At 49.1% G+C, this 16,829-nt stretch overlaps 1 protein-coding gene and 1 long non-coding RNA gene across 19 annotated transcripts in view; one reads left to right on the top strand and one right to left on the bottom strand.

The window, feature by feature from the left end:
* TTC28 (tetratricopeptide repeat domain 28) overlaps window positions 1-10,658 on the top strand; it is a 625,508-nt gene extending 614,850 nt beyond the window's left edge. For 2 of the 3 annotated variants that reach the window (XM_072803062.1, XM_072803064.1), the window contains 4 exons: window positions 996-1,019; window positions 1,696-1,825; window positions 4,795-4,902; window positions 5,334-10,658. In XM_072803062.1, the coding sequence (XP_072659163.1) occupies window positions 996-1,019; window positions 1,696-1,825; window positions 4,795-4,902; window positions 5,334-6,928 (1,857 nt within the window). In that variant the 3' untranslated portion in view covers window positions 6,929-10,658. The remainder of the gene's footprint in view (window positions 1-995; window positions 1,020-1,695; window positions 1,826-4,794; window positions 4,903-5,333) is intronic. The other variant, XM_072803063.1, reaches the window with a different exon arrangement.
* Window positions 13-16,829, bottom strand: part of LOC140619541 (uncharacterized) — a 69,922-nt gene continuing 53,105 nt past the window's right edge. For 6 of the 16 annotated variants that reach the window (XR_012019430.1, XR_012019435.1, XR_012019428.1 and 3 more), the window contains 5 exons: window positions 12,157-12,342; window positions 11,051-11,415; window positions 8,966-10,959; window positions 7,971-8,203; window positions 13-7,147 (listed from right to left, as the gene is read on the bottom strand). This is a non-coding gene — a long non-coding RNA (uncharacterized lncRNA). The remainder of the gene's footprint in view (window positions 7,148-7,970; window positions 8,204-8,965; window positions 10,960-11,050; window positions 11,416-12,156; window positions 12,343-16,829) is intronic. The other 10 variants (XR_012019432.1, XR_012019420.1, XR_012019423.1 and 7 more) reach the window with 9 other exon arrangements.

Raw genomic sequence — 16,829 nt, 5'->3', positions numbered from 1 at the left:
AAACAACATATATCATTATTATTTATCAGATTTCATTTTATTTATTTTTTAAAGATTTTATTTATTCATGAGCGGGGGAGGAGAGAGAGAGGCAGAGACACAGGCAGAGGGAAAAGCAGACTCCATGCAGGGAGCCCCATGTGGGACTCGATCCCGGGTCCCCAGAATCACACCCTGGGCTGAAGGCGGCGCTAAACCGCTGAGCCACTGGGGTTGCCCACAGATTTCATTTTAAACGGAACTATTTCTGTGTGGAAATAAAGCTGCTCTGTCTGGGATCAGCCTCTGAAAATCTGATTGGTGCCTCGGGCTCCCACCCCCCGAGGGGGTTTCCAGCTCAGATTGGGAGCCCAGTTCAAGGACATGGACCCTTCTTGAGTTGCTGTTCATTTTGCAATAAGCTGTTTGTCTTCTTGTTGAGGAAAACCAGGAAGGCACTTCTAGAATCAAAACGTCCTGAGCCCAAGAGGGCTGGAAGCCTGTGCTCCACTAAAGAGAAAGTCAGAATTACATTTGCAGGGCAAGGCTGAGTCCCAGAAGCCAGCTGCTTAATGTCTTGCATTTGGTGGCATCACAGGGATTTCCCGCCTGTGATCCCGCTGGGCCGCCGGCCAGGGTCCCGGGCTGCCCCCGTGGCCGGCAGGTGGTGGCTGTTTGTGGAGTCGCTCAGGAACCACGGCCCTCGGTGTCTGGAGCGGCCGTCCGTGCCCGCTGCGCCCCCTCCCCACTTGCGTCCGGCTGCCCTGCTCCTCTCCTGGCCGGGAAGGGCAGGGCCTGGCTGCCCCGACCGTGTCTGGCCTGCGTGGCTGTTTGTTCTCCTGTGCGTCCCTGCTGACTCTCGCTCCTCTCCCCTCCCGGTCAGAGCCGCCGCGGGCCTGCTGTGGCGCTTCCTAAAGCAGCGATCAGCTCATGTTGCATAACAACCTGTGCTTGAGTCTAAACTCTCTTCTTTCTCTCTCTTTTTTCTTTCTTTTCTTATAATCTGCTGGCCGAAGGCTGTTAAAAATATGGTTGGAATGGTGAGTACTACTTTAAGTAGCAACTGTTGTCAGGTGAGCCCCTCCACCCGCCCACCCCCTGCCTTCCCCTGGGCCTGCTCGGGCGCATGTGCTGTCGCTCAGAGCTGCATGCACGTACGTGCCCACGCGTGCTCGGGGCTGGGGTGGCCCGGGCGGCCAGCGCGGCCGTGCACCCTTCCTCTGCTCTGGCTCCCCCTTTCCTGCTCCACCCTTCTTGCGTTCTTGATTTGACCTTTCAAGTTCCACCAGAACAGCAGGGGCAGAAGGGACTTTGAGTGACACTGTGAACCCACCACACAGGACTCCTGAGTAGGCTCAGAGAACCTGAAGAGCCATGGGCCCTTGAACGGGGGACGTGTGGCTGCTGCCTCCAGTGCTGAGGCTCTGGGAGGCGACGCTGGGCTCTTTGCCGTGTCACTCAAGGTCATCAAGGGGACTTAAATAGAGAGAGGGAACCGACCGGCCCTGCAGCCCACCCGCAACCGGGGACACCTCCCCTTCCCCAGCCTCCGGAGAGGAGATGGGACAGTAGGCCTGAGGCACCGTAAAAGGAATTCCCAATGCGATACACACAGCAGTCACAGGGATGATGGTAGCAGGTGACACAGGAGTAACAGGGGGACAGGTCCGGGCGGCCGGAGGGATGGCGGTGCGCTCACGCTCTCTCCTCCCTCAGCTCCACCAGGTGCTGGTCCAGCTGCAGGCCGGCGAGAAGGAGCAGGACTTCGCCTCGGCCCCCATCCAGGTCTCCATCAGCGTGCAGCTCTGGCGGCTCCCGGGCTGCCACGAATTCCTGGCGGCTCTAGGTAGGACAGCGGCCTCAACTGCTTCTGCAGTTCCGCTTCTAAAAATCTCTCCTAGTTTCTGTTGGCTGAAACTGGTAGATTCTCGGGGGTCTTGGTGTTTTCTTAGATATTACCCATCGATGTGGACCCAGCGATTCCAGTACTTTAGCACAATTTTCAAATGGCCCTCCTGCCGTTTCCCTCCATTTTGGTTTCATCTCTCATTTCCAGTCATCTTACTAGAAATCTGCTAGACTTCAGCATTGTTGGGAGTCCAACGAAAGAAAACAGTCATAAAATGATAGTTTCAGCGCTGGTCTCTATAGTACTATTGACACCAGGTGTGATTGGAACTGCACACACCAGGATCCTTGTCTATCCAGGACACTTAATTTCCTTTTTCTGACATAACATGGCTGAGGCAGCTCCTGGCACGACTGCTGCTTTAATAGATGTATTTTTTGATACAAGAGGCTGTGAGCTGCTCTCCTGTCCCACTCAAGTGCCTGTGTGACTCGCCTGGGAGCCTTTCATTTCACAAGCTTTTCTTTGAACACCTGTTATGTCGGACAATGTGCCAGGAGAGGGGCTACAGCACTGAGCAGAGGACAAGTCCTGCCTTCTTAGAGATTTCAGCCTAGTGGGGAAGGCGAGCAGACCTAGTAAGTACCTGATCTAAGGGTAGGGAGCCCTGTAGGTGAGGGGGCATCATCACACACAGGAGTGTCAGGGGCGCAGTGACTGCTGGAGGGGTGGGCTGGGGGGAGGCGAGAGCCAGGGCATGTCTCGAGAGCCTCAGGGTGGCCTCAGGATGAAAGATCCAGGCAGAGGGCAGAGCCGTGGGTGAGCACAGGTGGTTGGGGGGTTGCACAGGGGCAGATGAAGCAGAGGTGGGGCTAATCCTGTGGGCCGTGAGGCCAGGGGAAGGCCTCTGGTTCTTAACCTGAGGGAATGGGGACTCTTTGAAGGGTGACACAGCCTAAATTCACCGTTCCAGGGACCAGCCATCTGACATGCAGGGCAGCTAATCCTTAAAAAGGAATTTTTTCTTCTGCTTGTGAAATCTGATTTCACAGCATTAGGCCTTTCTTATAACCCATTTTGTGGATTGACCTTTCCCAGCCCACTTCAACTTAGGGCTGGCTCCATTTGCTTTTGATGGGGGGATCCCCAAGACCCCATAGGGACTCTGAATCCCTATAAGTAGATATGCTCTCATATCCTTTATGATTTGTACCGTTTACTTGTTTCTGTGGGCTTAAAGCATAGTCTTCTTGGTATAAACATAATAAATTTAAATAAGTGTAGTCAGTTGCAATTGGACCAAGAGTGAGAAAGGCCAGGTCCACACCCAGGAGGGATCTCTTTGCACTTTCAGGACAGGCTGTGGGGCTGACCTTGGGGCAGTGACACAGGACACAGGGAAGATGGAGCCAAGTCCTTTTTTTTTTAATAAAGGAAAAGCAGTCTTCCTCATGCAGGGCCTACACTTCCCTTCAGTGTGGGTGTGACAGAGTTAGCCCTCCTCGCCTGTGAACTGGATATTTCCAGGGCTGTCATTGGCTCTCCCTGGTGTTGGGATGGTGGGTTATTTTCATTGATGGCCTCTACTTCTCTATTTTCCAAATCCACCGATACTCAAGGGTTGAGTCAGTGTGCACACGCTTATTCTTGAATCCCATGGCCTGAGACCCCGGGAGGAAATATCTCTGCAGGCTTGGCATCTGGAGAATTGACTCCCTCACTCTTGAGGGTTCTGAGGCTCCAAGAAATCCCCTCTTTCCAGCCCTCAGCACCTAGCAGGAGCCATCACAACCCATCACAGGGCTGCCAGTTATTTACTTCCGTTAGAGTAACCAAGTCAAATTGTTTTGGTAGAAGTAGAGGTCTCTAACTGAAACATTTATATTAATTAGCTATTTGTTTTTAAATGCTGAGTTCTCTGAGACCTTTCAGTTGCTTTCAGGGACTGTTTATGTTTGAGTTCAGAGGGGAGAATGTCCCATGGCAACCAGAAGGCTGAGGTAGCGCCTCAAGTGAACCAAATTCCCAAGAGGAATTACAGTGTCAGACCAGTATCAGAATCTGCATGAGAATAAAAATATAAACACATTTCTCCTTTGGTGCCTATATCATGAGATGCACAGCGTACAGACCCGTCACCAGAACACACATCAGAGGGAAGGGCCTGGGGTGGCGGGTCCTGCCCCGGTAGCACCAAGTGTGTCCGCTGTTTCAGGCAGAGCTCAGTGACCCCCAAGGAGGCTGAGAGCACCCTTGCAGGGCAGAGGGCTTCTCAGGACCTAAATCCTGTCTGCAGACTTAGCCCTTAGCCATGGCGTCTGCTTTTGGCTTCCTCTGCATATGCGCTTCCCAGGGAGATGTGTGGCGGAGGCTCTACAAGGTGTCTTTGTAAGTCTTGGTGCAGTGGCAGTGGCTTGAGCCCGCTTCCCGCTCGGGAGTCTCATGAGAACCATTAGCCTCGGGAAACAGTCCCCTGGGCTTTAGCAGAGCAGAGTGCGGTCCCTGCAGGGTGGTTTTAGCCAAGGAGGCAGATTCTCCATCAGAGCCCGCTTGTTCCAAAGCCCTTGGTGGCAGATGCTGACCACGTATGAGGACACTGTCTTTGCCCTTGAGAAGCTTCCAGCTTTAAATATTGGACCCAATTCTGAATGGAGTGGCCAGTTTTTGTCCTTAAAGTCTTCTAGTGGACTGTTCTGGGAAAGAATGGAGAAAGCAGCTGATTCTCATGAGGCATCATGTGACCATCCTCTCTCGGGAACAAAATTCAGGGCAGGAGAGCAGCTGGTGCTCCGGGAAGGGCCAGGAGGGAGCCACACGGATTGGGATTCGGGGCGAGGGTGCACGCAGGTCAGAGAGCAGCGCCTGCCCGGTGCCTGGGAGACAGTGCAGGGAGCCCTGCGGCTCTCCTCTTCAGGACACGGGCTCCTCCCTAGGGAAGGTGAGATTCATATTCTTTGCTCCTCTAGGGTTCGATCTCTGTGAAGTTGGTCAGGAAGAAGTCATCCTGAAGACAGGGAAACAAGCCAATCGGCGAACCATGCACTTTGCCCTCCAGTCTCTGCTTGCGCTCTTCGGTAAGCGCCCCCTCCCTCCTCCCGCGGTGGGGCGAGGGCAGCCACCCACGGGAGCCGGGCTGCATTTGGGAACGGGGGAGAGTGGCTAAGTATATGTATGTGTTGGGGACTGCTTGAGAGCAGTGGACAAAAACTCCCCGCCCTCGTGAACATACAATTAGAACAGCTGTGGTAGAGACGGGCGCTGCCAAGGGCCGAGAAGGTGACGCAGGGGGCGGCGGAACTAGGGACGAGCAGCCCGACTGCTCAGGCCACAGGCAGTTTTCGGGGCCATGGTCTTCCGGAGCGGAAGAGAAGTTCAAATCGAGTGTGAGCAGCACTTGCACAGCTCCCTGCGGGCTTCTCTGCTTGAGGACGCCTGTGATTTTGACAAAAATTTCAAAACCACAGCACATTCTAACTGCCCTCTGGGCACCTCTGTCTTGTCTTAGATTCTACTGAGCTGCCCAAGCGCCTCAGCCTCGACAGCTCGTCCTCCCTGGAGTCTCTGGCCTCCGCCCAGTCTGTCTCCAACGCCCTGCCCTTGAGCTACCAGCACCCGCCCTTCTCCCCGACCGGCGCCGACAGCATCGCCTCCGACGCCATCTCCGTGTACAGCCTGAGCTCCATTGCCTCCTCCATGAGCTTCGTCTCCAAGCCCGAGGCCGGGTCGGAGGCGGGGGGCGCCCGCGGCCGGCAGGACTACGACCGGCCCAAGAACGCCTACCCTCCGCGCTCCACTCTGCCCCGGGGCCCGCTGTGCCCCCAGCCCCGCCCTGCGGGGAGCAAGGAGGAGGAGGAGTACGAGGGCTTCTCCATCATCAGCACCGAGCCCCTGGCGGCCTACCAGGAAAGCAGGCAGGCGCGCGCCTCACCGGAGCACAAGCCCGCCCGAGTCGGGGCGGCTGGAGGTGTCCAGGTGTCCGTGAGCTCCAAGGGGAGCATGAGCACCCCGAATTCTCCAGTGAAGATGACTCTGATCCCCAGCCCCAACTCCCCCTTCCAAAAGGTCGGAAAACTGGCCAGTTCAGATACGGGAGAATCAGACCAGTCCAGCACAGAAACGGACAGCACCGTCAAGTCCCAAGAAGAAAGCAGCCCCAAGCTAGACCCGCAGGAGCTGGCCCAGAAGATTCTGGAGGAGACGCAGAGTCACCTCCTGGCGGTGGAGCGCCTCCAGAGGGGCGGCGGCCCGGCCGGCAGGAGCGGCAGCCCCGAGGACCGGCCCGCGGCGCCCGGCGGCACCCCCGGCTTCAGGGCGTCCGAGACCAGCGCCTTCAGCAGGCCGGCCCCCTGCCACCCCAGGAGCCAGGCGTCGCCGGCCCCGGCCCCCGCGAGACCAAAGCCCCCCGCCAGGAGCTCGTCGCTCCCCCAGGTGAGCTCCGGGCACAGCAGCCCCGCGGCCCCCGAGTCCGCCAAGGGCAGCCCCGGCCTGCGCGGCGGCCCGGCGCCCGGCGCCGACCCCCAGACCTCGCTGCCCGACCAGCCTCTCTTTAAACTCAAGTATCCCAGCTCCCCGTACAGCGCCCACATTTCCAAGTCCCCCAGGAACGCGTCCCCAAGCTCAGGCCAGCAGTCTCCCGCCGGGAGCGCGCCGTCCCCCGCCCTGTCCTACTCCTCGGCCGGTTCTGCGCGCTCCAGCCCCGCCGACGCCCCCGACGGGGACAAGCTGAGGACGGCGGCGGTCGACGAGAAGGTGCAGGCCGTGCACAACCTGAAGATGTTCTGGCAGAGCGCGCCCCCCGCCAAGGCCCTGCGCGGCGCCCCTGGCACGATGACCTCCAGGAGGGACGTCCTCAGCCTGCTGAACCTGTCGCCGCGGCACAAGAAGGAGGAGGGCGCGGACAGGCTGGAGCTGCAGGAGCTGCCCCTGCGGCCGCCCGCCGCGCCCCCGAGGGCGCCCCCCAACGGCCACTGGCGCACGGGGCCCTCGGCGCTGAGCGCGCTGCCGCCCGCCGCGCCCGCCGCGCGCCCTCTGAGGCTGCCCTCCGGGAACGGCTACAAGTTTCTGTCCCCGGGAAGATTCTTTCCCTCCTCCAAATGCTAAAGCATCCTGTCCCGCGGACCCGCGCCCGCAGCCGCCGCAGAGGGACGGGCGTCCGCTCTCCCCACGCAACCGCCAGCCGCCTCCCGGGCGCGCTCTCGGCTCGGCTCGGCTCGGCTCGGCTCGGCTCGGCTCGGCGGGGTCGTTCTCCACCTTGGCTCCCTGCTCCTCAGCTTTGCTGTGATTCTCCAACAGGACTTTCGTACAAAAACGGTCATGGTTCTGGGGTGGGGAGAGGAAAGGGAGCACATATTTTGCTAAGAGGTAGATATGCAGTACCTTTTATACACAGAAATACAAACAGAGCTTTTTTTAAGGCGTTCAGGTGCTGGTTGGGGGTGGGATGTATGAAATCTAAGTTGAATTCTACACGAAAGTGCACATCAGCCAAAAACAATGGTTTTTAAAATGCCAATGATTTGCCATTAAACTGTAGCGATTTTTGGGCTTACGATTATCGTGACATCACAGTAGCAATGCAATAATTCACATTTCAGCAGTGCTTCCATCCTGAACTCTGCTCTGCTCCACCTAGCTCTACAAATGTCCTTGGGGCCCCACTGTCAACCAAACTTGAATTTTCTTAAAAATTTTATGTAACTCTTCTCCAGGCATTTTAGAACTATGCAATTGTGATTTAAAATGCAACTTTGTGCTTTTAAAACATTATTGACCTTTTTTGTATGTGGATAAACAACCTGGTTTTATTATCAATAGTACTTTGCATTTATAGCTATTATTTTTAAAAGCTCAAATTTTTTAAAATATCAAATTTTGAATAGTCATCAATAAGTAATTATCAAGTTTGGGGGGGGAGGGAAAGGTTGAAATTATTCAGTTTCCTTGTAAGTGTATTAAAAAAAAAAAAAAATCTCACAGCTAACTCGACTTAACCAGAATGGAATTTCCAGCTCCTATTCCCTTCAGCAGCTACTTAATTTTATTCTTTTCCCATCTCCAGGCCTCAAACACCTCTCCTCTCTAAATCTGTTCCCAGGCTCCCACAGCCCGGGAACCCCATGTCTGCTGCCCCAGGCACCCTCACCTGAGCCGGGACCAGCCCGCTCCCGTCCCACAGCACCCTGTCCTGTGCGCAGCCTGAGAAGCAGGGGGCCTTATGCTGGGATTCACATCCCAGTCATTGATGAGCAGGGAAACAGCCGTTCCTGAAAGTGCTGTCCTAGACAAGGCTGGGCGTCCCCTCCAGCGTGCCGGCTTCCTGAGTTGTTGCCAGCTAGGCCGAGACAAAAGATCGCCTAGGTAGGGGTGAGCATTAACCTAGGAAGAAATGAAATGCTAAAAATCATACTAGTGCTAACTTTAGTTGGGGAATTTAAATAGACCGCTTTTACATCATTTGAAAATGAAGACCCTGCTGCCCTCTCCACACAGGGGTGTCACCCAGAGGTGAGCAGCCGCATACCCACAACGCATGGAGTAGACGGGAGAGGCCGGGCAGGAGGGGCTCGAACAGTAAGACCTCACGTAGAGCTTTTACTTGAGGTCCTGCCCAAGGACCTTCTAAACATGCCTGGCCGTGCGCCCTGCTCCTCAGTGTACCCTGGAGAGAGGAGAGGACCCTATTCAGTGTGTTCCTCTCCTGAGCTACGTCGTGGTTTTTGCCTTTGCCCCAACAGCCATACTGGTGAAAGCAGACAATTAGGATGTCCCGTTCTAGGCCTGACCCCAACACAGGAAGACAAATACTTTATAAAGAAGCAAGCACTTATGAGGTGTTTTAAGTCAGTAGGGGGAAAAAAACCGGTAATGAAGTATCAGAGTAGCAAACGAAAGCGAGTTTATAGCACTGTGCATTTAGCAAAATCAGGTCCTCAGCAACAAAAACTAAACCTCAATTTCTGAATCCCTATGTAGGTAGTTAGGCTGTTCCTTTCTCAGCAATCTCAGCCTCTTTCCCAAGTGCCAAGGAGCCCCGGAGGACAGGCCTGGGGTCTGTGCTCCCCGTGCGAGTGCACCCATTTGCCCACCTCCGGTACACGCCCCCTCCGCCACCCAGACCCCTTCCTGTGCTGTGCTTACCGAGCCAGCGAGGAGGTCTCAGTCGACCCCAACTTGGTTTTAGTCCTGATTACATTGTTGTTTTAGGTTTCATGTTGAAAAACCAAATGGTGTGTTTTTGTTTTTGTTTTTTGTCCTAGATAGAAAAGAAGGTTCAATGAAAGAAAGCAAACATGACAAAATAATAGGACCAATCTCAAATCACTGTAGAGTTGCCACCTCTTTATGTTTACTGTCAGTCTTGGTGTTTCTTGATGAGTGAAATAGATGTAAAATCAAAGTAAATTTTTCCGGCTCCAACCCCTGAAAAAAAAATATGCACTTAATAATTATGTGAGACTGTGTAAGTCACAGATACCTTTGTGTAGATTGGGGGTTGGCAGACCATGACCCACGGGCTAAATCCGGTCAGAGGCCTGGTTTTTTATAGCCATGAGATAGGAATGGATTTTACAGGTTTAAAAAGTTATGTAAGTACCTGCATCATACTCTTGATTTTGCCTCTTGGCCCACCAAGCCTAAATTACCTAATACCTGACCTTTTAAGAAAAAGTTTGCTGACTCCTGGTGTAGGGGACGGACAACACAATTAGAATGTTTTGTGTCTACAGTCTAGGGAAAGTGAGTGTCAAGTTGTGGATAAAATTGGCATGCATGGAACCCCTGAGCCATGTGGATAGAAGCAAATAACTCCTGCATAGTCCGTGGCTCTTTGCTCCACTTGGAATGAGCCATGAATGTGGGTAAAATTTACAAAAAAAAAAAAAAAAAGAAAAAAGAAAAAAAAGAAGACAAAACCCTTTTCCTCACTATATGCAGATAGCATTGGACATATTTCTTTTTCAGCTCAGGAAACTGGAATGCCCTGCCCTATTCTACTCCATCAGATGCAAGTACACTGATCACAAGCAATAAAATCTCCCTCTCCTAGAAACCGTGGTATGACCACAAAGCAAGGTAGTAGATCCTATCCTAATTCTCACCAGTGAACTGCTCGACTGCTTCACTGATTTTAACTAAATCAAAGTACCAAAACAAAGCTGCAAAACTTACAGTTTGAACATTAGTGTGTAGTGAAAGGAAAATATTCTCACCTCCATCCTGTTTGAAAAATGTCATGGTCCACCCTGATACTCGCTGGGTCTCAGCAGGAGACAAGGTGCTGCACACACTGTCCTCATCCGCGTATGCTGTTCCAGTGAATCTCAGCAGGTGGTCACTGGAGCAAGTCCCCAGTAAGGCGCCTGTCCCACCGCCTCCCACGGTCACTTTGCTGGTTTCAGTTCAGTTTGGAAAAAATACCACGCAACACTCTGGTTGCTTTTAGTAAGTAGGCAGAGGGTGAAAATTGCATAATTTTCATCATATATTTTGTTGTTTTATCTAAAATGACTGTAACACATGTGGTTTGTGAACTGGGCCCCCGTTTGTAACGGATCTTTCAAAGATGTTCCATGTAAGGACACATGCGGTTACCTCTCCCTCCTCAGACGCCTTCCCCACTTGGCACTCACCCCCCTTGTATGCAGTGTTAGCCATCTTTGGCCTATGTGGACATTTTTTGTAAATTACAGTTTCCAGATGGCATTAAACTTTTTATATTACGAAATTTACCATGTAAAAAGAACTTCATATTTTTATTGAGATTGTTAAGGCACTTGGCCTTCCTTTGTGATTTCAGTGTCTATTAAAGCATGAATTCCCTCGGTTTTAAGTGCTGTATCTGCATCACTTTCTGTACACGTTCCACACTTCTAGATTTCTTTGCTGTACACAGAACAGTCATGTGTCCTTAATGAGTGGTATGTTCATCTGGGGTCTCCTCCCTAGACATACACCATGGCCTCATGTTTGCCGGGAGGAGAACCCAAGAAAGTGCGCAGCAGAGCCGACCTTGCACGCAGGCTTCTGCAGCTCTGAGGCACGGGGCACCTGCGGGTGGGTGGTGACTTAGGATGCCTCTGATCTGTAGTCATAGTTGGAGGGTCAGAAAATTCCACAGTTGTGGAAGCATGCTGACAAACAAAACGGGTTCATTACTGCCAGATCTCTGTAACTAAAGAAACTCCAAAGGAAGTATTCCAGAAAGAAGGAAAACAATCCTACCTGTAAAAGTCCGAGACGCATGAAGGAATCCTGGACAAAGAACTAAGTGAATGTGACTAAATTAAAAACAAATACTGATTGTATAAAAAGTAACATCTTGGGAGGCCTGGAGGGCTGAGTGGGTTAAGTGTCTGCCTTCTGTTCAGGTCATGATCCCAGGGTCCTGGGATGGAGCCCCACATCGGGCTCCTCACTCAGTGGGGAGCCTGCTGCTGCCTCTGCCTGCTACTCCACCACTGCTTGTGCTCTCTCTCCAAATAAATAAAATCTTTGAAAAAAACCCTAACATCTCATTTGAATAGCAATAAAAAATTAAAATACTGGACATTATATAATACATCAAACAAGGAAGTGTTGTAGGTTGTCTAGGAAGAGAACAAAGAATAGATTATTTTTAGTGTAAGTTAAATACATCAAAACACACAAATAGAAGGTTATATCAAACTAGTTCGTGGAGGAAAAAATGCTTTTAAAAACTTGATCTAAAGGGATAAAGGAGAAATAAACTATTTTTAAAAGCAGTACAAATACAGTATGAAAGATTACTAGTAATTATAAATGTAATCAAATGAACTAAACAAAAAGGAGAATGATGATGGAAATATGCCACATGCTCTTTAAAAAACAATATGCCTCTTTGGGCGGTGGGGGTGGGGGGACAAAGCTAACAAAGCATAGGGCCCAATGGTTGACAACAAAAGGATCAACAAAACAAAGTAAAAAGCACTAGTAAAAACAAAGGAAGATCTATTTTCTAATGTTAAAAAGCCTTAGCAGAAGGGCAAAATTCTAAATTTGTACGCAGCTACTCCTATATATCATTTTAAAAATTGATAAGTAAAAATTGGCAGAACTACAAGTTTGGAAGGCTACATTATTATTATTTAAAGATTGATTGATTGATTGATTGATTTTAGAGAGTGAGGGGGGAGGGGCAATGGGAGAGGGAGAGAATCTAAAGCAAACTCCATGGTAGCACAGAGCCCAACCCAGGGCTCGATCCCCCAACCCTGAGATCATGACCTGAGCCGAAATCGAGCCGGCTGCTTAACCAACTGAGCAGCCCAGGCACCCCAAGACTACACTATTATAATGGGAGATCTCACCTTCTCCTCTCAATTTATCGACAGATGAAGGATACGATGCAGCAAGCATACGGTAGACTCAAACAATTCAGCAAACAGGCTTGTGAAATGGAGCTGCAGAGAACCCGGTCTCTGACCGGAATCTACATTCTTCCCAAGCACACGTGGAATACATTAGGAAACTGATCCTGTGCAGGCCTGTAAAGTCTTAGCAAATACTGAGGAATCAATATCACAGAACAGTACAATTCAGTTAGCACTAATAACAAGGAGATGATAGACGCTTCCAGTCACTTAGATATTTTTAAATGCTACTAAACAACATATGAACCATAGAAGTGCTCATAAAAGAAATGAGAAAATACTGCATATCTAAACTGATAGATGTCTCCAGAGGCACCCTAGGTGTTTGTGGGGTTTACTTTTATTAACAACAGAAATGTTTCTTATTTGTTCAAGACCGGAATTCAGGGGCATCTGGGTGGCTCAGGGGTTGAGCATCTACCTTTGGCTCAGGTCGTGATCCCGGGGTCCTGGGATCGAGTCCCGCATTGGGCTCCCAGAGGGAGCCTGCTTCTCCCTCTGCCTGTGTCTCTGCCTTTCTCTCTGTCATGAATAAATAAATAAAATCTTAAAAAAAAAAAAAGACCAGAAGTTCACACAGTGGGACCACAAACAATCTCATTTTCACCCAGTAAAGTAAAATACATACTTTTATTTCTGCTTCCGTGCTTGCAGGAATATGTAAGTTATAGAATAGCTTAGGAATAAAATTAATTTAAAATCCCCTAAAAATTAGTGGGATGCAGTTAAAGTGGCATTTGAAAGAAAAACTTGTAGCCCTACATGATTATATTCACAGGTAATATTCAAAATATGTACCTGCGCAATCCCCAACCAATAAGGAGGGGTGCCAACCTACGCAGCTGGGGCGATGATATGCACAAGCGTATGTTAGGAAAGAATACCACTACCCAGCTAGATGACCAACCCGAGAAGTCATCAAAAGATAAACCTGGAGAAAAAAGAAGAAAGGGAATAAGAACAGTGAGAAACTGAAAAGCAATATAAAAGATCAAGAAGGGCAAAACTTGCAAAAAAGATAAAATGCACTAATTTGTAGGGACTGATCACCTGTGTGAACATGTATATCTGTGAGAGAGATGAAAAAAGAAAAGAAAAAGGAAGAAAAAGTGGATATAGCTAAAAGTGCAATAGAGATTAAAAAATAAAATACTATGAACAATTTTGTGGCCATACATGTGAAAATGCAAAGTGGTACCTAATATGTTCAGGCACACACATGTGGGTGGCCAAGGAACCTAGAAACGCAGGGACCAGTGGATGTGACCGCAGGGCAGTGGTGCTGTCCTCGGGGAGAGAAGCCATGGTGGCGGTCAGGACACAAGGGGCTCCGGCTGCACCGTGCCGTGCCACACGCCACACAGCTCTGCTCGCTCCTGTCTGCGTGCTCCTTCATAAGGAATTTCAGAAGGAGCGGAAAGTATTATTGGCTACTGTACAACAATTATTTATTAATCAGATTCTCTCAACTTTTAGGAAAACCATTAATAAAAGTTCTGGTGCAAGAAGGAAAAGAAAAAGAAGCCAAAGCCCATGAAGCTCAAACGGCAATCGCACCCCCTTGCCTTTTACGGGCCTCTTTCAAAACCACACGGGCCCAGATGGTTTTTACATGTGTCCCAGCAACTCTCCGGGGCCAGAACATCTCTTACCTTTTCAAATTGTTTAAGGAAATATAAAAAATAAGAAAAGATAGTCAAATCATTTCGTGATGGCATTCTCAGTTCTCAGGTCAACAGATCATGTATGAAAAGAAAAGGATAGGCCCATTTCATTTATGAATCCAGACATAAATCTCAATAAAATACTGGCCATTAAATCCCTGTGTTCTTTAAAAGTAGGAAGACAAGCTGAAAGTGCTTCTATGTATTGGTTACTGGAGCATGAATCTTTGCTGATTGATGAACACGCACATGGTAATCCCAAGGGGCCAGAGCTCTGAGCCTAAGGGCATCTGTAAACACACTCACATATGAAAACCAATAACCATTAGACTATGGAGAATACAAGTCTGCTGAGACCTGGAGAGGCTGGATTCTATGGCTCACATTGTAGTTAAACAAGAAGCAAATCTATTATACTCCTCTTATAAGAACAATGAAATATGTATAAAATCCTTTTTCTTAGGGGCAGAGTGGGACAGAGGGAGAGAGGGAGTCTTCAGCAGACTTCACACCCAGCACAGAGCCCAACTTGGAGCTCGATCTCGTGACCCTGAGATCAGGACTTGAGCTGCAACCAAGAGTTGGACATTTAGCCGACTAAGCCACCCGGGCACCCGGGTGTAAAGGAAGCATTCCTAAATCTAAGCATTCCAGCATTCCTTAAGAACTATGTCCTGTATTACTGCTGAAATAGAGATTGACTTGAGTACAATAACCTACAGAGTAAATCTAAGATCTACACAAGGATTTAGGAGCACAGCAGTGTGGTCCCTATTACCTTAGGAAACACAATTTATGTTTTCTGTTACTGCTGAAAACTCTGAATATTCAATTGTGGAATGTACGTTTTGTTAGATGCTTTCCTGGAAGGAGAGAATGGCCCTTAATGAGGATTGGGCGATGTGCTCGAGGACCTTCGCTGACAGCTAATGCAAAGACAGGTACAAGCAGGACTGCTCGTAGCCACTGCAGCTTTTTCTCAATATTAGTATTCTAAGGCTTTACTTATAGTTACTTTGTTTTGTTGTTTTTTAACCTCAGAATTTCTGGGCACGGACCGCAGCTTGGTACCTTCCTCAGTTTAAAGCTTTTCTTACATGCACACTTACGGTCTCTAATAATACTATATAATGGTAAACAGCAGGGAACTGACAGGCTAATGCTGCATCCACTCCAGCAAATGAGGTCGGAACATCTGGATTCAAACACATTAAAAGGACAAGTTAGCATTAAGGAAACATTTTGCCTTTCAACTGAATTTGTATCCAATCTCAAGATATTTATTAAATTTGTAGCAACTGTGTGTTTGGGCCTCAGAGAATAATAATATTCTTAAATATATAAATATTCTCAATATATTTATATTAAATAAAACGTTTTAAAATTCTGAAATAGCTTTAAATCATAGTGGTAGAACTCCGAAGTCTACCCTCCTTGCTAACTGGGACAGGTAAATGAATTTGAATTCTGATTTGCCTTGACAGCATTTTGCCAAAAGTCTAATTTTTTTTCATATACAGAGCTTTCTGAAGTACAGCATTTATTGAACCAAAAATGCAAAAGTAAATTAAAATTAACAGGTAGTTCAGAAAAAAAAATCAGTTCTTATCTATTATTTCAAAAGTCATTCATTCTACAAGTATTTGCTGAGGGTTTGTCGTGATAAAGAAAGTAGCCAATAAAAAATAAATAAATTGAAAGTTAAAAGAGATGTTTGAAAGTCCATAAAATAAAGCTTGTGTGCTTCACTTAATTAGATACCATTCTTTCCTGGATCATACACAATCCAAACACCCTGCTGTATAAAAATGCCCCCACTCCAAGGAAGGAGTCAAGCTGCCAAGGCCCAAGCAGGGCGGCCAATCCCGTGGGAGGTCAGAGCCTTAGAGGAAGTCCCCACAATCAGATTCCTTTTCTTACTAATTCAGTCCAGGCCTAGATCAGGTCCTTGCAGCCACAGCCAGCCACAAGGGGATGATGTAACTGTGGTCCATGGGGTCAGGATGGCTGAGTGCATGCAGCCAGAGTCACTGAGGTGCAAAAACTATGAGTGAGTAGAGGAGGCTGGGAACAGAGAAAGGAGAAAGGAACAGACGCAAAGACACCGTGGAAGCACAGAAAAGTCCCTGAGGGAGACATGTTCCAGGCCACTCTACATACAGTTCCATGTTCAGTTCTTTCCCATTTGGGGTAACTTGAATGGGACCTCTTTTCTTTTTCTATCAACAGCCATATCTGTGGATGCTTGAACTTATGGAATAATAAAATCAAGTTAAAAGAGGATCGGGAGGAGTACCTGGGTGGCTCAGTGGTTGAGCATCTGCCTTCAGCTCAAGGCGTGTGATCCTGGGGCCCTGGGATCGAGCCCCACAGTGGGGTCCCCGCAGGGAGCCTACATTTTCCTCTGCCTGTGTCTCTGCCTCTGTGTCTCTCATGAATAAATAAATAAGATCTTTAAAAAAAAAAAAGTGGAACATGGAAAGAGGCTGTAGAGTCAGGGAAACTGACAAACTGAAGACAGAAGGGATAGTAAAGGAGTTAAGACGTGTATGAAATAGAAGGACACACAAAATAGGGAAGTCTGAGACCATACAGTACTTCTCTGTGGTTCTGGATGCTTAGATGTAAATAAATAATAGAATCAGTCAGAATAGGAGTCCTACATACCTTCTAATGACTCACGCTGGCCTGCCCCTATTGCTGTCGGGGGAGAGCCACTGGGGCCTTCTCCCCGCCCAACACCTCCACTTGCTAGCCCCATCTCACTTGCCTACCCAGAACCAGTGTGTCAGTAATCCTCCCTTCCTGCTCAGTCAGACTTTTCCTCGCAGATGAATTACTACTATCAGCACATTAACATGCTGTCGTCTCTCCAATTTAACCCCATATCCCCATCCAGTAAACACAGCATTTCTCTGCTCCTCTTTAAGAACAAAAAGCTTACTA

The sequence above is a fragment of the Canis lupus genome, chromosome 27 (assembly GCF_048164855.1).
Source record: "Canis lupus baileyi chromosome 27, mCanLup2.hap1, whole genome shotgun sequence".
In the NCBI taxonomy this organism is placed as follows: domain Eukaryota; kingdom Metazoa; phylum Chordata; class Mammalia; order Carnivora; family Canidae; genus Canis; species Canis lupus.
Note: the sequence above shows the minus strand (reverse complement) of the source record. Positions and strands in the feature narration are given on the sequence as shown.